At 37.8% G+C, this 20,573-nt stretch overlaps 1 protein-coding gene across 1 annotated transcript in view; it reads left to right on the top strand.

Annotated features, from left to right (window-relative positions):
• GAN (gigaxonin) overlaps positions 1-19,509 on the top strand; it is a 29,495-nt gene extending 9,986 nt beyond the window's left edge. Inside the window, exons 2-11 of the mRNA XM_085306417.1 lie at positions 2,531-2,645; positions 3,480-3,830; positions 4,303-4,520; positions 5,551-5,672; positions 6,128-6,240; positions 7,263-7,412; positions 8,543-8,679; positions 9,270-9,398; positions 16,734-16,843; positions 17,617-19,509. Coding sequence (XP_085162543.1) covers positions 2,531-2,645; positions 3,480-3,830; positions 4,303-4,520; positions 5,551-5,672; positions 6,128-6,240; positions 7,263-7,412; positions 8,543-8,679; positions 9,270-9,398; positions 16,734-16,843; positions 17,617-17,798 — 1,627 coding nt within the window. The 3' untranslated portion in view covers positions 17,799-19,509. The remainder of the gene's footprint in view (positions 1-2,530; positions 2,646-3,479; positions 3,831-4,302; positions 4,521-5,550; positions 5,673-6,127; positions 6,241-7,262; positions 7,413-8,542; positions 8,680-9,269; positions 9,399-16,733; positions 16,844-17,616) is intronic.
• The last annotated feature ends 1,064 nt before the right edge of the window (positions 19,510-20,573 follow it).

The raw sequence follows: 20,573 nt of genomic DNA, 5'->3' as shown, positions 1-20,573 counted from the left end.
GCAAGGAGTGTCTCCAGCTGCCTTTGGCGAATGCTTCTTGTGCTGTGGTCTGGAAATCTCTCTATCGAAAGAGAGAATCTAGTAACCTTTAAGTTAAAGATGTGTGACCGATAGGTGACCAATAGCTGCCGTTTCTCAGGACAGGTTGTAGRAACAAAGTTCAGTTTGAAACTAGCCAAGATGCATTTGTGTAATGTGAATATTTGTCTGTGAGTAACTTTGTTACTGGGATTTGCGTGTGTTTTGGAGAGAGAAAAATGATGATCCCGATTTCTTTTTTTCTACTAAGTGTTTGTATTTTTTGGTTGACATCGGTGCTTTCCTCCCACCCTCGTTCAGATAAACAATTGTGGCCTAAAATAATACACAGCAAGTAGGGCAGCTAGGCTGATAACTGGTTAGGCTCAAAACTGTGAACAACACTTGCTTGTTTCTAGGAGGCGTCCCTGCTTAAAGTCCATGCAAGGAGGTGATTTAGCTTGGGTGTGTGCAGGTGATGCTGAGATGAAAGCAAATGATAAGCAGTGCCAGTCCTCACGCTAATCTCCCCATTAGTGCTGTCATGCAGCTTGTTTGTTCTATGCCCTGCGCCTGGCTTAGAACCAACAGTGCATTGAAATTCCAGGTTCTTTGCAGGTGCTGCTGGGGCTCGGCCCCTGTCTGGTCGGATCCCAGCTCACTGTACCTMCCTCCCACCCCCCGGTGATTCCCGGAAGGATGTTGCAGATTTTGAGAATGTTCGCTAAAGTAACAGAAAATGCARTTTAATTCCAGGAAACACGTAGCCTGTGCTGAAAGGGATGAACCCAAAACTCTCAACCGGCACACTCAAAATTGAGAGAAATTGTTTGGCTAGACTTGAAAAATCTGTGTAAAGACACAGTGATTAAATCAAAGCAGCATTAGCGTCCAGGACATGCTTGTGCGCATGTGTGCGTTCGTTTGGAGCTCGCAGGCATGAGAAGCGTACGTATTCCTCATGCTCTGCCCTAGCACTCGAGGGAGGATGGAGCGAGCTGATACAAGTTGGACAGTATTGCTGGAACTATCTTGTCAGTTGAAAACCTCTAAGCTGACAAGTCACAGATCCGTTTCTGTTGGAGTAGCCTGTGCTTTGCTGTAAGCCGTACAGAATGTCTTTAATCTTCCAAGTGTTAGGGGTAAAAAAAACTTACTGAGTCAATTATATTGTTGTTAATACTGCTACTTGTGTAACTTGTGCTAGGTGCTTCAGCTTAGCTCCAGACAGCTTAGTCATATGCATAAATCGGAATAGTGTTAAATCTGAGAGTGTCCGGATAACTGGAGATGGATCTTTGGCAGCTTRGAAAAGCTATGAGAAAACAAGTCCACAAATATGACTGACTGAGGGGCTAAAATTACCATGATTATTCACACTTTGCTTGCTCTAGATTAGGGTATTATTTAACGGGAATAGTATCTTTGTGAGAAACTAATTTATTCTGAGTAAGTGAAGCAGAATCTAGCTCTTAGGTAAATCATATTTATGCCCTTACTCAGTGTGAGTAAGGGTAGCGGACAGCAGTGACAAATTAAGACATTTACAGCTTAGCTAAGCCAYTGCTTTTCACATGCAGTGATATAATCAGGCAGTGGAACCAAGTTTTCTGGTCCTTTTATGTTGTGTTCTTAGTTCCTTAAAGTGTGAAAGCAAATGTTCAAGATTATGATCTCTTGGCCCTGGTGGCTGTTTTTACTGGATCGGGGGATGTTCTTCTCTGAACACTTGGAGTACTCTTTCCTAGGAAAGTGCCTGYGCTAGTGTGATGGGTGGAAAGGCAGCTCTGCTGCTGCGGCGTTATTTCCCCGTCTCTTTCTCTCAGTTGTCCTTCATTCTGTTCAAAAGAACATCAAACTGTTCATGTTACGTATTTTTTTTAATGGCTCATAAGTACAGTATCCAATGGTTTAGATGAATATTTAAAGCTTGATTCAGCAGAATATAGTCCKTTTCCTAGAACGGTGAGCATAGTTTGGTTGTGGCCAGATCAAATGATAGRCTGATAACATCATAAACTACACAAAATGGTAATGCAAGCAAAATACCTATGCTGCCAGTGTAGATTCTGATCGCATCTGCTCATGATAGTGATTTTTTTTTTGGTAAAGTGGTTTTTTTGGGGGGAGGGAAGGGGGCTCATTATTACCAGAGCAGATCCCTACWTTTCATCCATCAGCAGTACTCTGTGACTAACTTCTGACTGAAGTTTATGAATGCCGATGATGAATAAGCCAGGAAAAAATTACTTTGGCTCTTTGATGCCAAGAAAAGTTTGCAAGGCTCATGTAATTGTTCAGTCTGGAAATGTGATGAGCAATGTTAGAGACTGTAAATGCAGCTTTTTTGTCCTAAATCAAGAGAGAATTTTCAAGTTATRTTGCAGGGTTTTAACAGATCTGTTATGGCTAAAGTGATCTGCAGCTTTCTTGCTGTTTTCTAAAGAAAAAAAGTGCTATGCCCAGGTCATGAGCTCTTTTTTTTTWARSYTTTTTTTTTCCCCTTCCTCAGAACAAAATTGAACTATAATCCTCCAAAGGATGATGGCTCAACTTACAAGATTGAACTTGAAGGGATATCTGTTGATACCATGAAAGAGATTCTAGATTACATCTTCAGTGGGCAGGTATGGTATTAAAAAGTAGACTGAAATGAAAATTTTCAGCAAAATAAAATTTTAACACTACTATCTAGAAAGATGAATCTGAGAATCTTGCCTTAAAACTTTGATAATTTTTTTTCTGTAAAACAGTAAATAACACTCCAGCTTTGCAAATGAAAAAGAGGCAGTAAGCACTCCGGGAACCCTTTCTCTGTTTYTATGATAGAGTGGGGGAAGACCTTTAAAAGATTTATTGTCAAATGCTTGTTTTAAACTGAATGTCTCCAGTAACCTAATCTAAAACATGCAGTCTTTTAGGATAATAAAAGATAACTGGGTTGCTAGCAAGGGAGATTAAGACCCCATCAGTGAACTTGCATGTTTTACGACACTAGGCATCCTTCCTTACTGACCCCGTAATGTCCAATTTTTTGGCCTCTCGTTAGTGACAGCATGCCTTTCAGTSTGAGTTGATCTTGTTCTGCTAGTTTTAGTGGGGATTAACATTGGTGTGGAGACAGATTGAGATTGCTGAATTAGTTTAACTTTCAGCAGAAAAAGAAAAGGCAGGTGAGTTCTGGATCTTTTTCCTCCCCAAAATTCATCTTAGATTCTCAATTAGATTAGTAATTTCATTGTTCCTTCAGGCACAAAGTTCTGCAAATACCTTTTGTTAAATTAATGCCTTTCCAGTCCTCTATTCACTTATAAATGTGCAGTAATTATATAAAATTTACGAGAAATAGATACTAGCATTAATATTCAATTGTTCAGCCACTGAGAATGCATGTTATAAATGTGGATATCTCATGTAGCAATGAGTGATAGTAGCTGTAACTTCTAAATTAATTCTTGCAGATCAGGCTAAATGAAGAAACTATCCAAGATGTGGTACAGGCAGCTGATCTCCTGCTGCTTACAGATTTAAAAGCTCTTTGCTGTGAGTTTTTAGAAGGTTGYATAGCTGCTGAGAACTGTATTGGGATTCGGGACTTTGCACTACACTATTGTTTGCATCATGTTCACTACCTTGCCTCAGAGTATCTGGAAACTCACTTTAGAGATGTCAGCAACACAGAAGAATTCTTGGAACTGACTCCAAAAAAACTGAAAGAAGTGCTGTCAATGGAAAAGCTCAATGTGGGAAATGAAAGATACGTCTTTGAAGCAGTGATCAGGTGGATTTCTCATGATGCAGAATCAAGAAAGGTAAGGATATCAGAGTTCGTTTTTTGAATACGACTCAAATAACTACACATATTCTAATTGGCAGGAGTTTTGAATAGATGTCTTTCAGGGCTGCTATTGCAGCCCTGAATTCACAGAATTAATTGAATTTTGTCAGAAATGCAGATGAGGTGGCAGTAAAAGCATGAAAACTGGGATGTACTATCTGCTATACTTGTGATGTCTTTTAATAGACATTAAGCAAAAATTCTTCTTTTTCCGGCATTGATGGTATCATCTTGTTTTTATAGAGAAAGCAAGTAGTACCTCTTCAGTGAAACTTTGAAAASTTCATCTGTTTTCTTAACATTGTGATGTAGATCTTAGTATTACTTCCATATACCAACACTACTCTTCAAGTTTTTCAAGTTTTGATTGATGCAGAAATTTCTGTATGTATGACTGCTGTTTTGTGGAGTGTTGGCAATTTTCTTCCATTTATCCCATTCTGCAGGTTCACATGAAGGATGTTATGTCAGCAGTGTGGGTTTCAGGCTTAGATGCAGCATATTTACGCGAGCAGATGATGAGTGAACCGCTGGTACGGGAGATCGTCAAAGAATGCAACAATATTCCCCTCACGCCCCCGCAGCAGGGAGAGGCGATGCTGGCCTCCTTCAAGCCCAGGGGTTACTCCGAGTGTATAGTGACTGTCGGGGGAGAAGAAAGGGTGTAAGTATTGAGTGGCATTGCAGGCCGTAGCAGATGGTAAAATGTAAGCAGCTAGCATTCGCAGCGTGTCTGAAAACACAATGTGAAGAGTATATATGCATCTAATGTGCCTATACTTGCTRCTTTATCCTTTGAATGTTTAAGTTGTTCAAACAACTAAAATACTTTTGAATGATTCAGCAATAGTTATTTTTAACAGTTTTCTCAAATTCAACTTATGGTTTTTAATCTTAAAAACTAAACCTTTCRTGGTGCTTCATACATGTAAAATATATAGATGCTATGGATCTAAACCTAATTTTATTTTTAAGACTTTTTGCTTAGAGAGATTCATTTTATTCAGGGAGTGTTAGGTGTTTTTTTTAACTGAATAGATTTTATCCAAAATAAGCACAACATTGATGAAACTAAAGATCTGAAAACAATCTATATTTAAAAAAAAAAATCTTAAAAATAATGAGCATGTGTTTTGCTTTAACTGTTTTGTTTATGATAGGTCTAGTTCCAAGGATAAGTATTTATTGGTGCATCTGAGATGCCAGGTGAAAAGTCCTATTCCACAGAATAATTCTGTTATTTTCTTGAATATCTCTTGTGGTACAACAGAGAGATTTGTCCTATCTTTAAATGAATTTAGCATTCAATGTTTCTTCTTTAGAGACTGCAATAAGATTCAAATAACTTTGCAATTCAGTTTGTGTATCRTTTTACAAAGATCACTAATATGCTATATCAATGCTTTTTAATTCATTGGAAGTTCGTCATTTAAAAAAATATTATGGACAGATACAGTAAGAATGAGGTGCACCTGCTTTTTATGTCTCCAAACTGTACACAATTACATTTATGCATATTTAACCTGCAGGGCAAACTTATTAAAACTCCTCTTTACCAGGGAAGTGCTACATTTTATGAATGTGTATTAAATCATGTGTATTTCAGGCGAAGATGCTAACAATTAACTAGTAAATTTATGTCTGTTTCTCTATGTACTCCTTTTTTTCCTTCCACCTTCCCTTCCTGCATTCAGGTCAAGGAAACCCACCTCAGTGATGCGGTGCATGTGTCCTCTTTACGATCCCAACAGGCAGCTCTGGATTGAACTTGCTCCTATGAGTATTCCACGGATCAACCATGGAGTATTGTCAGCAGGTAAAGGGGAACCTTGTGTTTGTAAGGCCRATAGTGTGGAAATCTACCAATACCTCCAAATCTGAGATGCACTTCATAATTTTTTTCCTCGAGATTAATGACATTGGGGTTATTTCTTGCTGATTTGTCTGCCGAGAATGCTGCTTTATTCTGTGATAATCCCTGCCATCTGAACATTATAAAATAAGTTCCGTATTTTGCCGGAGTCTGCTATGTTTGTCTCTCCAGGAACATTTTATGTTTTAAGTAAGATGTAGTTAGTTGCTGCATCAATGAATTTGTTGAACTCTCTCTACAGTGATAGACTGGAGCTTTACCTCCTCCAGTCCAGAGTTTGACCTGTGACCAATCTGAGTCTCTTAATGAATTCTAAGGTGCAGCTAACAGGTCTTGTGGTCTTGCTGAGTGCACAGGTATGAATCCTGTTTTTAAGATCACGTATTTTGTTTTTGCAGAAGGATTTTTATTTGTGCTTGGTGGTCAGGATGAAAACAAGGCAACGCTAAGCTCTGGAGAGAAGTATGATCCAGATTCCAATTCGTGGAGTTCCCTGCCACCAATGAACGAGGCAAGATCACTATCTAACTCTTGAGATTTAATTTTTCACTTTGGCAAAATGTTCGATTGCTTCTGCAAAATTTTATCCAGTCATTTGCATCTTATTCATTCAAAATCRTGGTGCAGACTGCCTTCTCTTTATTTCTTATATTTGCTTTTGGTCCAATGATGAATATAGGATGTAGAAAATACTTCCTATTGGACAAGAGCTAGCTGTAAAGCTGAACTACAGAATTTTGTGAATTACATGTTGAATTGATCATGTAGTGTCCTTAATGTTTTCTGTATACTGACCTTTTTAAAAAAAGTATACATATTTCCCTTCTGTGTTATRTATAAGAGAATTACATATATAATACATAATTAGGGGGTGGACTAAGCAGAAGTGGACAGAGAACTACAGAATTTGGCTTGTACAGTCATTTATATTTAATTTTTTGAACTGATGTTTTCCTTTTCATGTTTGCATTCCATCAAAAAGTAACAGTTTATTATATATAAGCATATATCCTTTAATGTACCTTGTTTTATTTTCTTAAATCAATGTAGGTTTTTATTAATGAACTGTAGTTTTTCTTCAGCTAAAACAGTTGTTGGCATAGGGCTGAACTTGCRTTTAACTACAACTATGGGTTTTCTTTATGATGCATTGTTTTTCCTATTAGCTATGAATAAGACTGTGAGTGATGTGCTCCTACACTGTAAAGTAGTAGAGGTGCCTTTCTGCAGAATTATGGGTCCAAATTTTGACAGCAGCAGCTTCATCTAGTAGACCAGTACTATGCAAAACTGAAACGCAGCCAAGCACTGCTTCTGGATTTCTGTGTGGTTGCTTTTGGTTTTGCTATTTCATCTGTTTGAATACTATTTTCTTTAGAATAACATTTTAAAAATTTCTAGATGCTGCTTTTTTTTTTTTTTAACAAAAAAGGTGGAGTCTCAGCAATGCTGCAGATAGATATGAGAAAAAAAGATGGTAAAACATAGTTGCTGTTGTAAATAAATCAGTACAATGTTGACTTTATTCCTTAGGCACGACATAATTTTGGAGTGGTAGAAATTGATGGAATTCTGTATATTCTGGGAGGTGAGGATGGTGAAAGGGAACTAATCTCTATGGAGAGTTATGATATTTATAAGCGGACCTGGACCAAGCAGCCAGACTTGACCATGGTTAGAAAGGTAAGAACTGCATTGCATGATCATATTTTATAGCATTATTTATTGTTAAACAGTTAAGGCCAATGTAGATTTTGACCCTTTGTTTCTAGTAAAAACTGCAACAAATACTGTTCAAATTGAGATGAAAGAGAGCAGCTTTGTAGCAAAACGTAACTGCTGCTGACAATTTTCACGGGCAGCGTTGTGCGCGATGCGGTRTGGAAGTCCGAGCCCCGCTCTCACTCTCTGCCTTGCTCCTCGTTTTACCCCGCCCAAGTTTTAAACTACCACTAGGATTTTTTTTTTTTTAATGACTACCCCCCTCCTCCTCCTCCTCCCAGAGATCAGTATATAGTGCTAAGTCCTGAAGTGGCAGAAGGAAGATATTTCTAGTCTTCTCGGTGCTTGTTCAACTTTTGTTGTCCTCCTATCTCACTCTGAATGGCTCTTGTTTGCTTTGCTGCTTCTTCAGAAGCAAAAATAAATGTTAAGGAAAAAATGTTGCATCTACACTGACAGACAAGTAAACATTTAAAGAACTAATGATTTAAGGCTGTATAGTTGATTTCATTGCTGTTCACTGCAGAGAAAATGAAAAGAAATTTTTATGCAGCCAGGGTTTTTTGGAGACTTGTCACAGAGCAGATGATAAAGAGAAATTAAACTGAAGACAACATTGTGCAATTTGAACTGTAACAGCATTGCACAACATGAGCAATACTTTAATCTAGTTTTATTATGTCTTCTTCCCTTTGGTTTGATAATAAATGACCTAATGTTCAGAGTGGTAGTCACTAGTGTAAAGCCTATGTTGGTTAGCCAGTTAAAAGGAGCAGTTTTAAGCTCATTTCTTTCTGAATTGAAAGAGAAACCTGGTAAAGAAATCTGAACTAACCTTCCCCCACCTCTGCCCTTGTGCTTAGAGACTGTTCTTTGCTTAAAAATTCAATTTACAATATGATTATGAACTTAATTAAGACTCTTCTCCTCTTCTCTGCCTTATTRCTTAGATTGTTTTATTTATTTTGATTAGGCTTCCTGACAAGATTTTTCTGACACTTAACACTTTAAACAAGATTCTTTAGTTTTGAGTTCTTGATATTACGTGCAACTTTAGGTGTATTTTTCCCCCCCCCCCTCCTTCATTCAAGATTGGCTGCTATGCAGCTATGAAGAAGAAAATCTATGCAATGGGTGGAGGCTCCTATGGAAAACTCTTTGAATCTGTGGAATGTTATGACCCTCGGACTCAGCAATGGACAGCAATCTGTCCTCTAAAAGAGAGAAGGTGGGTGAAAATGGAAATAAATCTAGATTAAAAGAATATATTCAGTTAGAACCTTCCAAAACAGTTAGAAAAGTGTACTTAAAGACTTATTTTTACTTTTTTWAAAAAGTTTATTGTTGCTGTCATTAGTGTTGTATCAGTGTATACTTGATAACCTGTACAGTTCTTAATGCTGAAGTGCTGGTCCTCTGGTAAGGAGAGAAGTCTTTGCTTCTCTGAAGGATACTTAAGATCTCTGTTAAGGACTACTTGAGTTTCACCATGTCTTTCCGAATCATGGGGCCTGCAATTGTAATGCCAAGATGTGGCTGAGTAATGTGTCAGAGTTTTAAATACATCCTGATGTTACAAGGAATACTGCCCTGATGCAGAACAAAAACTGAAAATTGTAGTTCAACTGAAATGTCAAAATYTTGTCCACAGATAAATGCTTATTGTTCCATTCTTTTGCATGGTCTAGCTTAGAGTTCATATCTGTGACTCATCTAATGTTGTTGAATATGTAAGATGCCCAGAATGGAGAAAGTTCAAAAGGTTATGTAGAAYGGTTCAGATACTTTACAGGTTTGTTTTCTGATTTGGCTTCTCAGATTTGGTGCAGTAGCCTGCGGAGTTGCCTCCGAGCTTTACGTGTTTGGCGGAGTCAGAAGTCGTGATGACAGTCAAGCCAGTGAGATGGTGACATGCAAATCTGAATTCTATCACGATGAGTTTAAAAGGTAACTAGCTGCAGCTATTAACATAGGAGATACATAATTTAGATACTGATCTGACCGTTTCACCTCCACTGAAAAGCATATAAAACTCTTAAAAGCGTATTGGACCTTTCCTGTGCGTCTCTACTGCTCATTTTACCTTTTAACACCCCTACTGGGTCATACTGTGCCTCTAAGGCATCGTGCTAGGCTCTTGACTTTCCATGGTGGCCCTGTCACACATCCTGTCTGTTCCTGAACGGGAGGAAAACAGTGACTCTAAAAGTGGTTTGTCTGACTCTTCCCCTGTGCTCTGCAGTTTTCTGAAGTTCACAACACTGCTGTCACCCACCCTTTACTCATGCTTGTGGAGAAGTGTAAGAACATATAGCAATACTTCCCTCTGGTCCAAGCCTGTTCCAAGAGACTTGCAGCTTAGGTAGCTCCTGAGCTAGAGCTGCTGGAACAAAGCTGTTTCGTGGATTTCTGTTCCTAGCACTCATGTGATGGCTGTTTGAATCCATGTAGGCTTTTGTCATAGGAAGGATGCTGTGGATGCTGTGCGTTCCTCAGTTATCTCTACACACTGTGCATGGCTAATCTTGTGTTTGCTTTGAATCTGTTTCTCAKGACATTTGTTATCTCCTGGCTCTTGTAATAAAGCCTAAGGTGGATTTTAATACATGTGGTAACTATTTGAAACATAATTTATATTAGACAAATTTTTGCATGTAGTTCAGCTTATTTTCCAGGCCTAATAAACAAGCTTTGATACCTCCCAAGCTTTCTTCCTGAGTGTAACTATAAATTGGATGTCTTTATTTATAAACTACATTGAAATAAGACTTTGCTGTCAGATATTTCAAGGATTGTTGACAGTGAAGGAGATCAATGTTTGTTTTACAAAATAAAGACTGATATATGACTGACCTTTATGAAAGCACCTGAAAATAGGGTGTAAGTTTATGATATGATTTTCTCATAAGATGTGGTTGTAAAGAGACTTCAATTTCTGTATGAAAATCTTCTCTGTTCCAAGTAGTGTCAAAAATAAACAGTTATAACTGAAGAGTATCTCTTCTCCAGCTTCTTTCAATGTGACTAGGGGAAGCAGGCAGATAAGATAGCTTATTGCTCCTCATGTTCTATAGTGATTTCTCATCCTTTGGGGATGTGGAGAAATGCTAAAGCAAATAAACTTCTGGACAACAGTTCTCCCAGAAGGAAAGAGTTCTGGCAGGAAATGCTTCCCTACATCCCAGTTGCTGTTTCTAATTGATTTGCTTGAAATGTTTCCAGACTGGCTGTGTTTTTTGAAAGGTGGTATATACCTCAAGATTCTTACCAGTGGCTGTAAATTTCTAGTCTCCTTGGTTGCTACAGATTAATCTTTCCTAAAGTGTAATTTAGTAAAAGTTTGCAAGTCCCAGCCTTGATGTCGKTGAGTTCTCACTGCCACCTACTGCCTGCAATGCAGTTGCAGTTGCATAGCTGGCGGTATTTCCAATATAATTACTTTTTTTAACTTGGTGGCATCCTAGAGGTGTTCCTAGATTCATGTAAAGATATATTACAAATGCAATTGCTTCAGCTCTTGAATGGTGATAAAAATCATGGTATTGATACTTTTGGAGGTGTCATATTTCTTTCCCTACAACTGTCAATCTTCCTTAAATATACCAGACCAGTTGGTCTTGGGTTGGTGACTCTTTTTCCTCCCCTGACACCTGTTGATAGAAGCAAATTTAAGATAGGTAACTGTTTTTATTGAAATGTAGCACCCTGTATAGCATGTGAATGGCCTGTGAATTGTGCTGGCACAGAGGAAGGTGAGGTGGAGGCAAGTAATCTGACTCTATGGACTGGAGGAAGCATGTGTTGAGGGCTGCTGAGATATCCAGGCTTTGTCTCTGCTTTGATAACTTGAGCTTAGAAACTTGAAGCATGTATTTGCACTCCAGACTGTTCCCAGGATGTGGGTGCTCCATCAGAGATGGAGGGCTAGGGGAGACTAGAGCAATTACTGCTTTTGCTTTGGCGGTAAATGCTGATACTCTGGCTTTATAACTCCCATTTTTCTGTTTTTGAAGGTCCACTGGTTTCAGCTCCTGAAGTGGTATTAGTTACCAGAAGAGGGTGCTGTGTTACCATGTTGTTTGATAGTGTTAGCTCTTACTCAGGAGGACTAACAATTATCCTGAGTTTCAGATTATTTTAGATACATCTGTGCAAGCAGAACACCCCAGCCATGATGGTGATTTTGAAACCTGAGCAGTTGTACCTCCTTGGGGAGGAGGGAAAATAATCCCAAAGGGAACTCACTACAAAATATTCCCCTGCCAATACCAAGACAAAATTCTTTCTGCTGTCATGATGGTACTCTTTTTCTTTGCACTAAGATTGAGATGGGAAAGTGTCATAATTTGATTATAGTAGTGGGCTGGGAGCATCAAATGAGGGCAAGGTGACTGTTTCTGAAAAACATGACTCTTATTTCTTAAACTGATTAAGAAATAACAGAGAACAAATTAAATCACTTTATTTAGCTTTCACCCTTTACTCAAAATAATATGCATCTCRAATCTGTGAATATCATGCTAAATGCTGGGGCAGGGGCAACTGAGTAGTTAAGTAATTCTACTTGCGTTGAGTATGCTCTGCAATCATAGAATCAGTAAGGTTRGAAGGGACCTCTGGAGATCATCCAGCCCAGCCTCCCTGCTCARCAGGGTCACCAATGCATTGTTGCTCAGCTCTGAATAAAGCATAAGTGATGCTATAAACTTTTTTACGGGTGGATAATACCTTTTCAATATGCATAGTTAATGTGATATATACAAAGATTGATTCTTCATCTTAAATTAGTATTAGGCAGTTTTTAGGTGCTTAATTCATTACTAGACATTTTGTTTGCTTCCTCAGTAAGTTTCTGGTACAAGTAACACTAACTTCCTCTTGCTTTGAAGAGAACTACAAAAAGTCAGGTAGTACATGAAGCAAATAAGCACCTGAGATTCTAAAGAATATGATCTTTTTTTTTTTTTTTNTAAAGAATATGATCTTTTTTTTTTTTTTTGGTTAAGGAAAAGAATGATAATGGAACCATCTAATTGAAGCTGAAATAACATGTTGATAATGCATGTGCATATGATTAGCAAAAGTCTGAAGTACTGGGTTAAAAGAGAAGATCTGTGGAAAGGAGGAGTATGTTTGTTAGATTGTTTAGTACCACTGGGCCAAAAGCACAGTATGCATCCAGCGTATATCCATCCAGAAAGGCTCACAAAACAAACTCCACAGTGGATTTTCTGTGTGCATTGTTTTTTTAACTTACTCTTTTGCATTGATAACTTACCAAGTACTGCATAGTTGTGTTCATAATGAACTGCAGACTTTTTCAGCCTATATATTTTTTTTAGCTGCCTATAAGAAACTTTGGGACTGTTCATTTTCTTGAACAGATTTTTTTGTACGGAGTTCAGCCATTGGATCTTGTTAGTTTACAATTATGTATAGTAGTGCATTTGTATATAAAAAAAACAAAGATAAAAATCGTGCATGTGCCTTACAGTTCTGTGACACTCTAATCTCTAGATCTTGTTGCTTGAAAATGCAGAATTTAGCACTGTGTACTCTGGGATGCCTAGAACAAAGAACTGAAGTTACGGGTTTTACTTAGTGTRTAAGTATTTATACTGATATTGATGTAGAAATATATTAATTTATACAAAACAGCATAAATATCCTTTGGATTGGATTAAAGAACTGAAGCTTAATTTGTTTAATATAATTCAGTCTGATAGTAGTTTATTCCAGAATATTTCACAGTGTAGTCTTTTTGGAATTGTTATCCTTAACCATGGCACAGATGTTTTTGAAGATGAGGAAGATGCAAAGAACTTCACGCTATTTTAATAATAAACATTGAGACTTGTTAAACTGCACCATAAAAAGACGTAATTAACAAAATGAGTCATAATACCAGCGTATACATGAAATGTGGACAGATAATACAGTAAATAATTCTCATAAAATTGAAATGATCTGTATCTGATTTTTTTTCAATTAATGCAAGTTTTCAGGATGCACATTCTTCAGTGGCTATAGATTAAACTTTGTGTACGTTACCTCCTGGTTTTAAAGTAGTCATCAAGCTAAGAATTATTCTTAAAAAAAAAAAAGTGGAAAGGGGGAGACAAGGACAGCAAAAGGGTGATCTTGGCTCAGTGATCCAATATTTGCTTAGTCCATAGAAAACAGGAAGCCTTAAGTACGTGTTGAAGATCTCCTTGGCTTAGTSTTTCAGCCAGAGTTTATAACATATGACATGCCTTTGCATTTCACATAGATRTGTGGACAGCTGGATGATGTCTGTACATGCTTTTTTTCTTTTCAGTTTGGATATTTGGAAATCCCTAATAGAGTACAAATTGCCTGTAGGATTTTTTGTAAATGCATGATAAAACTGCTGGTGACGCTCTGTCCTTGAATACAGCTACTGCTGCATTTCACTGGTGTTCTGTAAATGTGGGATAGACCTTCTTTCTACTAGCTCCTGGTTCAAAATCACTTACCAATTTTTGCAGGATATTGGGTTTTTTGGTTTTTTTGTTTTTTTTTTTTTGGGGGGGGGGAAGAAATGAGATGCTTGTTCAGGAGCAGTACTTGCTAAACACCACTTAAAATAATTCTCTTTGCTACTGGAACACCACAGAAACTCTCTAAACAGTATGTAAATAGTAAGTTAAATGATCTTGTAGCATAGTATTCTTAACTACAGAGATGCTACCATGCAGTGCACGGGAACCTCATCCAAAGGAAATGCTACCTATGCAAATGCAATGAGAAAACAAGCTGGCTGTCTGGTAGCATGTCAGTAGGAGGACCACTCAGATGATTTCCATTCATTTGTAGGCTTTGACACAGCTGGTATGAACTTAAGGTGATGTGTCCGAAATAGGCTGGTTCTTCTATGCTGCCTCTCTGGTTTACTTCTCATGTGAAAGTAAAACAGTTACTATCTTGCTTATTGTAGTTCTTTGAATGGATTTTTACCTTATACCACTTCAAAACAAGAAAAATTAGGGATTCTTCCCCCCTCTGGTTTCAGAGGAGGCCCATTTCGGTTTCGTATTGACCATTTCTGTCTGTGGTTACAAAGGAATGTGCCACCTCCTCTGCTCTTCTCAAGTTCATTCTGGTAGAGCCATCCCAGGGAAGCGTGCAGGACAGCTGTGCTGCGGAAAGAGCTTTCAAATTCCTGAAGACTCCAGCTTTCTTGTCGTCATGTGTTTTTTCCATACTGCTCAAGCAGTAGGCAAATGATCAGCCCACATTAAGCTGGAGCGCAGTCAAGCTCTGATGAAACGTGACCCCTCGCCCTTCCTGTCTTTGTTCCTTCCGAGTTTTAACTGCTAAAACCGCTGTAAGCATTCCTGAAAAGTTGGGGCTGTTCTTAAAGCGTATGTGTTGAGAAAGATTGAGAATGAATTTTCACAAGCAACTACAGATACTTTGATTTTTTTTCTCTTCTTGATATGCAGTAACAAAGTGCCTGGGTCTTGAGCTGTGTTTCTGTTYGTTTAAACTCTGAATCCATGAGTATCTAGTGCAGGCAAACTCCCAAAGTTCATATGATTTCCAGCTCCTCAGAGTAAGAAACAGGTTTTGATCTTCAGTGTGACAGCTCGTCACCGTGCTGTGTGCTGAAGCTCGGCACACTCGTCTTATTCCGTGCTTTTTTTCTTCTCTGATAGGGTCCTGTTTTTTTTCCCCTCTTCCTCTTTGCCATTTGTTCAACTAAATTCAGGTAATTTGGTGGTGCTGAAATGCARTGGAAGTATTGACTGTGTCCCCTTCCCACAGGTAGGGGAAAAAGCTGATGATACACAGCAAAACACGTTTTAGCATGTAACAGACTTTCTGAATGACTACAGAAGACTCTCTTTCCCCGTTGTTAGTTCATCTTTTGTTCTCTGCAGCAGCTACGTGCGTTCTCRTGCTTTCTGCAGACTCCTGATCCTTCCCTGTGTAGCACTGACAAAGCGGCGGACAGCTTATCCTCTAATTTGGCCTTTAAAAATTGATCTCTCCAAGATAATGGCTATGTATCAACATCTCCTTCAGGGTCAGAAAAGAGGCTTATTTCTGAGTCATGCATTAAGATGATACAGGATTTTCAAGGATCAGCAGTTTTCTTGAGGGTATTTYCTAACTTTTTCCTCAAATTAACCAGGTATGGCAATGAAAATACATGGGACGCTTATAAAAGGTTTTTCAAATTTCTCTGTTCTCTGTAAATTATTAAAATATTGGGCCCCCTCCAGGAGGGGTCACCTAAAATGGTTTTGATTTTATGTCTTGAAGGTCTGTAAATAGTAACTATGCAAACATCTGCAGAAGTGCAGCAGCAGTCTGCAGAAATTTGTTTCAAAGCCATAAGGAGGACACTGACACATCTAGATAAATGGGCCGTCTTTATAAAATGACTCACACAGGGATGATAAATGCATACTTAGCTGGTTTCCAAGGGCTTCAACATGGAAAACTGTTTTTCACTCTGTGGGAAGATCAAGCTGATTCAGTGCTGAAATGGAGGCATCTCTAAAGTGAACATAAGGGATTTTTAAGATTTCGGTAGGAGCTAAGAAGCAACTGAAAAGAGCCTGATACGCGGCTGGGAAGTTCTGCTTCAGTTCTAAAGAATGGACTTTTTCTTTTCTTTCCTCAAATCCCTTAACACAAAGTTTCAATCTTCTAGCCCTTGCTTAAAATTAAGTATTGCCAAGTACTGCATTCTTTGTACTGCACATGGGATTTCTTGTCTCTGACAAAATACAATTAAAGTAGTCAGGGAATTATATGGGGGAAGGCACTGCTTAACAATAAGGCCTTGCTATAGCAACGTGTTATTTCCCCTGCTATGTACTATTAAGATTTCTACGCTTTTATGGCTATACTGATTTTAAGACAAAATTGCCTAAAACTTTCCCTGTAGGGAAAATTGACTGTCACAGCTATTGCAGAAAAGGCACTCCTGTATGCCCAGTGGCCTCCAGAAGAGCATACTGGGTGGCTGCAAGAAAAATTTATTCCAGATAGATTACACAGATGAGTGGAGCAATTCTGAAATAAAGTAACCTCAAAATAAAGTATCCTAAACTTTCCAAATAGCAGTACTATTTGCTTTTACTGGCGAAAAGGCCTGATCAGCTAGACAACATTCCCAACTTTTACATAGAAAATTAACTTGTATCCTCTGCTTTTTGTTCAAAGAGGACAGCTGGAATAAGAATGCGGATTTTTTTTTTTTGTAACCAATAAAAGATAACATATGAAAATCCTACTTTATTTTTACAGGTGGATTTATCTGAACGACCAGAACTTATGTATCCCAACTAGCTCTTCTTTCGTGTATGGAGCTGTGCCTATTGGAGCCAGCATTTATGTGATTGGAGATCTTGATACAGGTTAGAATTAGAACTATTAATTTCCTTTTGCTTGTTGTCTTTGAGTCTTTTAAATACTTGGTGCCAATGATTTTTGAAATTAAAGGCTAGGTCTTTAATTCTTTGTAATTCTGAACTATATTTTGTTCCAGTGCTGTTGTCCTGAGGGGAGGTACGCTGGATCTACAGAAATGTGCACATATGTTTTGTACATTGATTTTTTTCTGAAAAAGTCCAGTATTATAAGTCTGTCTTTGATTAGTACTACAAAGGTGAGGAGAAAAAACATCGAGATGAACAACGTAGTATGTGTCTGTGGTTGTTTCTCCCACCTTCTCAATGGTGAGCAGCTGGTTCTGCATTTTGTAGGTGTTATTCTGTGGCTTGCACAAAGATGGTAGCAGCTCTTGACTCTCAGTCCCAGTCATACACAGGTGTGCTTACACGTGTATTCAGTTCTCCTCCCTCATAGCTTTCAGTGCAGGTCACATACTGTAGGAAATGTTTGAAAGACTCTACTTGCTTTCATGGCTATACATGGATATATGTGTGTGTATGTATATGGGGCTTTCTACAAAATATGAAAAAGCAAATTCAAAATCTAGTGTTTTTCAGTAGATAAGAAACACCTGTTTTCTTTTGAAAATAGCTTCAACAATATATCCAAAAATTGATTTGAGATAGTGTGTGTGCTCTAGTTTGCTCTAGTAATAAGTGTTTGCCTTACTAGAGGTTAAATGTGCTGGTAGCTACAGTATGCTTTAAATATTTTTTTTCATTCTTTGTGTGTTTAGGTACAAACTATGACTATGTTAGAGAATTTAAAAGAAGCACTGGAACCTGGCAGCGCACTAAGCCACTGCTTCAGTCAGACCTTCGCCGTACCGGCTGCGCAGCTTTGCGGATTGCAAACTGCAAACTCTTTCGACTGCAGCTTCAACAAGGATTATTCCGCATTCGTGTACATTCTCCATGATTCCTGTGCCAGAAGTGGAGGAGACTGGAAGAATTCTACACAGTCCACCATAATATAGCTCTATATAAAGGAAAAGCTGAGAAATTGCAACTGAAACTTACACTGTATGCTGTGCTTTGGTATGGTAACTGTTTTTGTTTTAAATGCTTAAAAAGCTTGAGTCTCAGTTCATGTTTTGGGGACAAATAACTCTACGTATACATTAAAGAAGAGATATAAAAATGAGATAAGGAAACACCTTCAGCCCTAACCATTTAGTTTAAACTGTGTTGTCGAAGGAGTTTCTTTGTGTCTGAAACTGGTGGGAATCAGTATTCCTTTGACGAAGTTTATTGAAAGCAAAAAGGATTTAAATATCAGTTCCCCTTGGGGGAAATGCAAAGAATAAATGTGCTATTTTGGACTGGATAGCTATAATGCACAGAAGCTATATGAAAACCAACCTCTCTGGTATACTGCAAAGACTGTTGTTTGACTGTAATGCAATAGGAGATGTTGGTTGTCGCACCATTTATTTCTAGTCCTTCCTCAAAAGATAAGGTCTGTGCCTAAAAATGGTGGAGGTGTACATATGTTTTTCATTCATTTGCAATGTTTTCATTCCTAAGAATATTTTTAATATATTTAAAATGGACTAATCTAAAACAGATACAATACACTACAGATAAGTAAACTCTTTTCTAYGCTGTCATTTGARTAGCCTGACGCACTGGTGTACAGATGGGTGGCATGCATTTCTTTGGATTTTGGAGGCTATTTTCTTGAAGTAAAAGTAATTGGAAAGGTTCATGACAATTGCTGCTCTTGGTAAAAGGCGACAAAACTTGACAAATTAAAGTAGGTTGTGTTCCTTTTTACGTCAGATGATTTGCTAAGAGTAGAGTTTTTAAGACTGAGGGTTGTAGGATTTTATCTTTATTAGAACAAAGGTGGCATGTGACAACGATATATTTGTTTTTCAGAAAACATGATTTTTGGACCATCAATTAAGGAAAATTGTACAGCAACTTTAAATTGGGATCAAAAGCTGGTTTACTAATGATTTCTATGCTAAGGTACAAAGTCTTGTTTACTACTGTTTAACTTTGAAAGTGGGGTTTTATGGTGTGGTTGTAGTGAAGAATTTAGCATCTTGCGTTTTATTTCTTAAGTCTTGTTTGCATCAGTAGTGATATTTAATTGACTTATAGTAAAGATCGGCTGGTAGAACATTTTACCTCACTTCTTGCTTTGTTGTTGTTTGTGATAGGTGGGATATAACATATTTATTTAAAAAAAAGAAAGATGGAAATAGAATCGAAATCTCGTGCCCATCAGAAAAAAGAGACTTTATATTACCAGTATTATAATCACATGTAGTACTTTCCATTCTGCAACTTTGTGGACCTTAGAAGCTAATTTTTGCCCTCAGTTTTGTTAGTGTAAATGTTTGTCGCTTTCATTGAATCGTTATTGATCTGCTGAGATACAATTCCACATTAGCACAAAATAATGATATTTAAATATTCCTTTAAGAGACATTCTAAAACTTACTCCTGCTCATAATCCTTCCATAATGCTGATTCCTAGCTAGAATTACCCTGGTTCTGAGCTGGGTGAGGTCGGAAGGGGGCAGCAGCTAACCCACTGACCACTATTTATTTATTATTTTTTTGTAATGCTGAAGTGCTGCAAGACTTGAACTATATACATCAGTTTTCTGACCTATATTAGTTGGTATATTAGAAATTATATATGTTTATGCATTGCAGTAAACTTGATGTGTATATATGTCTTAAGATTTTAAATTTATATATAGTGCTTTACTACAGAAATGTGAATTTCTACCTTCAGCTGTCTTGTGAAATAAATCTCAAGTGCTGTTAGCTTATCTGTAAAACATCCCTTTTTTGAAAATTTTGCATTTTTTTTTTTTTTTTTTTTAACTAAGTGCTGAAATCCCATGTTCAAAAGTGACTGGATTAAATATTTCCAAGTATCTATCTCACTTTTGAGCTTAATTTTCTAAGTAGCTTAGAAAACTTCTGAAAATGTTGTTTAAAATATTGCAGGCTGCTATCTCCAAGTCCTTGTAGCTCCCCAGGACATTTGAGGGCATTCAGCATCCAGGAAAACTAAATAATAAATGCACATAATAACAAATTGTCTATACATTAGCAGTGTTTTGCAGTTAAAGTTAGTGAACTAAATGTTTACACTTCAAGTAGGATTAGGGGTAGGTTTTCTTTTTAAAAAAAAAAATAAACAAAAATCTGCTGGTAATTGGAGTGTGTTGCTAATGCACTCAGAYTTGACCAAGAAGCTTAAATCTTGTCACTTGGAAAAGTTGCAGGTTTAATTTCATAGCATGCATATACTCCTATAGCTTGCTTTCAAGATTGGAGATYGGGAGCAAGTCTCCAGAGACACTATCATCTTAAGTTTCGGGTATGTAAGTTGAAGGTTTAGTACTCATTCAGTCTCAAAATTGACTTCCTTGGTCCTGCTTAAAGCAAGGAGTTGAACCAGATTTCCAGTATGGATTAATCAGTGATTCTAGACTCTGCCTTGCTCGCCTACCTGCCTAACTCTGCTAGAGCTTGAAGKTGCTTAGAGTCTGGGGACTTGGGGTTTTGTGTGGAGGGTTTTTGTCAGAGCTGATGAGCTGCATCAGCTCCCAGAGAGCTGGGGCGAGGATGGGAACRTGAGGCTCAGGGCAGAGGGAGATGAATGTGAAGCAGTAGAGCAGGATGGGAGGCCACACTGCTGCCTTTGGGTGGCAGCGTACCATCAGTG

Source organism: Rhea americana, unplaced genomic scaffold (genome assembly GCF_003343005.1).
Source record: "Rhea americana isolate MKP2758 unplaced genomic scaffold, rheAme1 scaffold_24, whole genome shotgun sequence".
Lineage (NCBI taxonomy): Eukaryota > Metazoa > Chordata > Aves > Rheiformes > Rheidae > Rhea > Rhea americana.
Note: the sequence above shows the minus strand (reverse complement) of the source record. Positions and strands in the feature narration are given on the sequence as shown.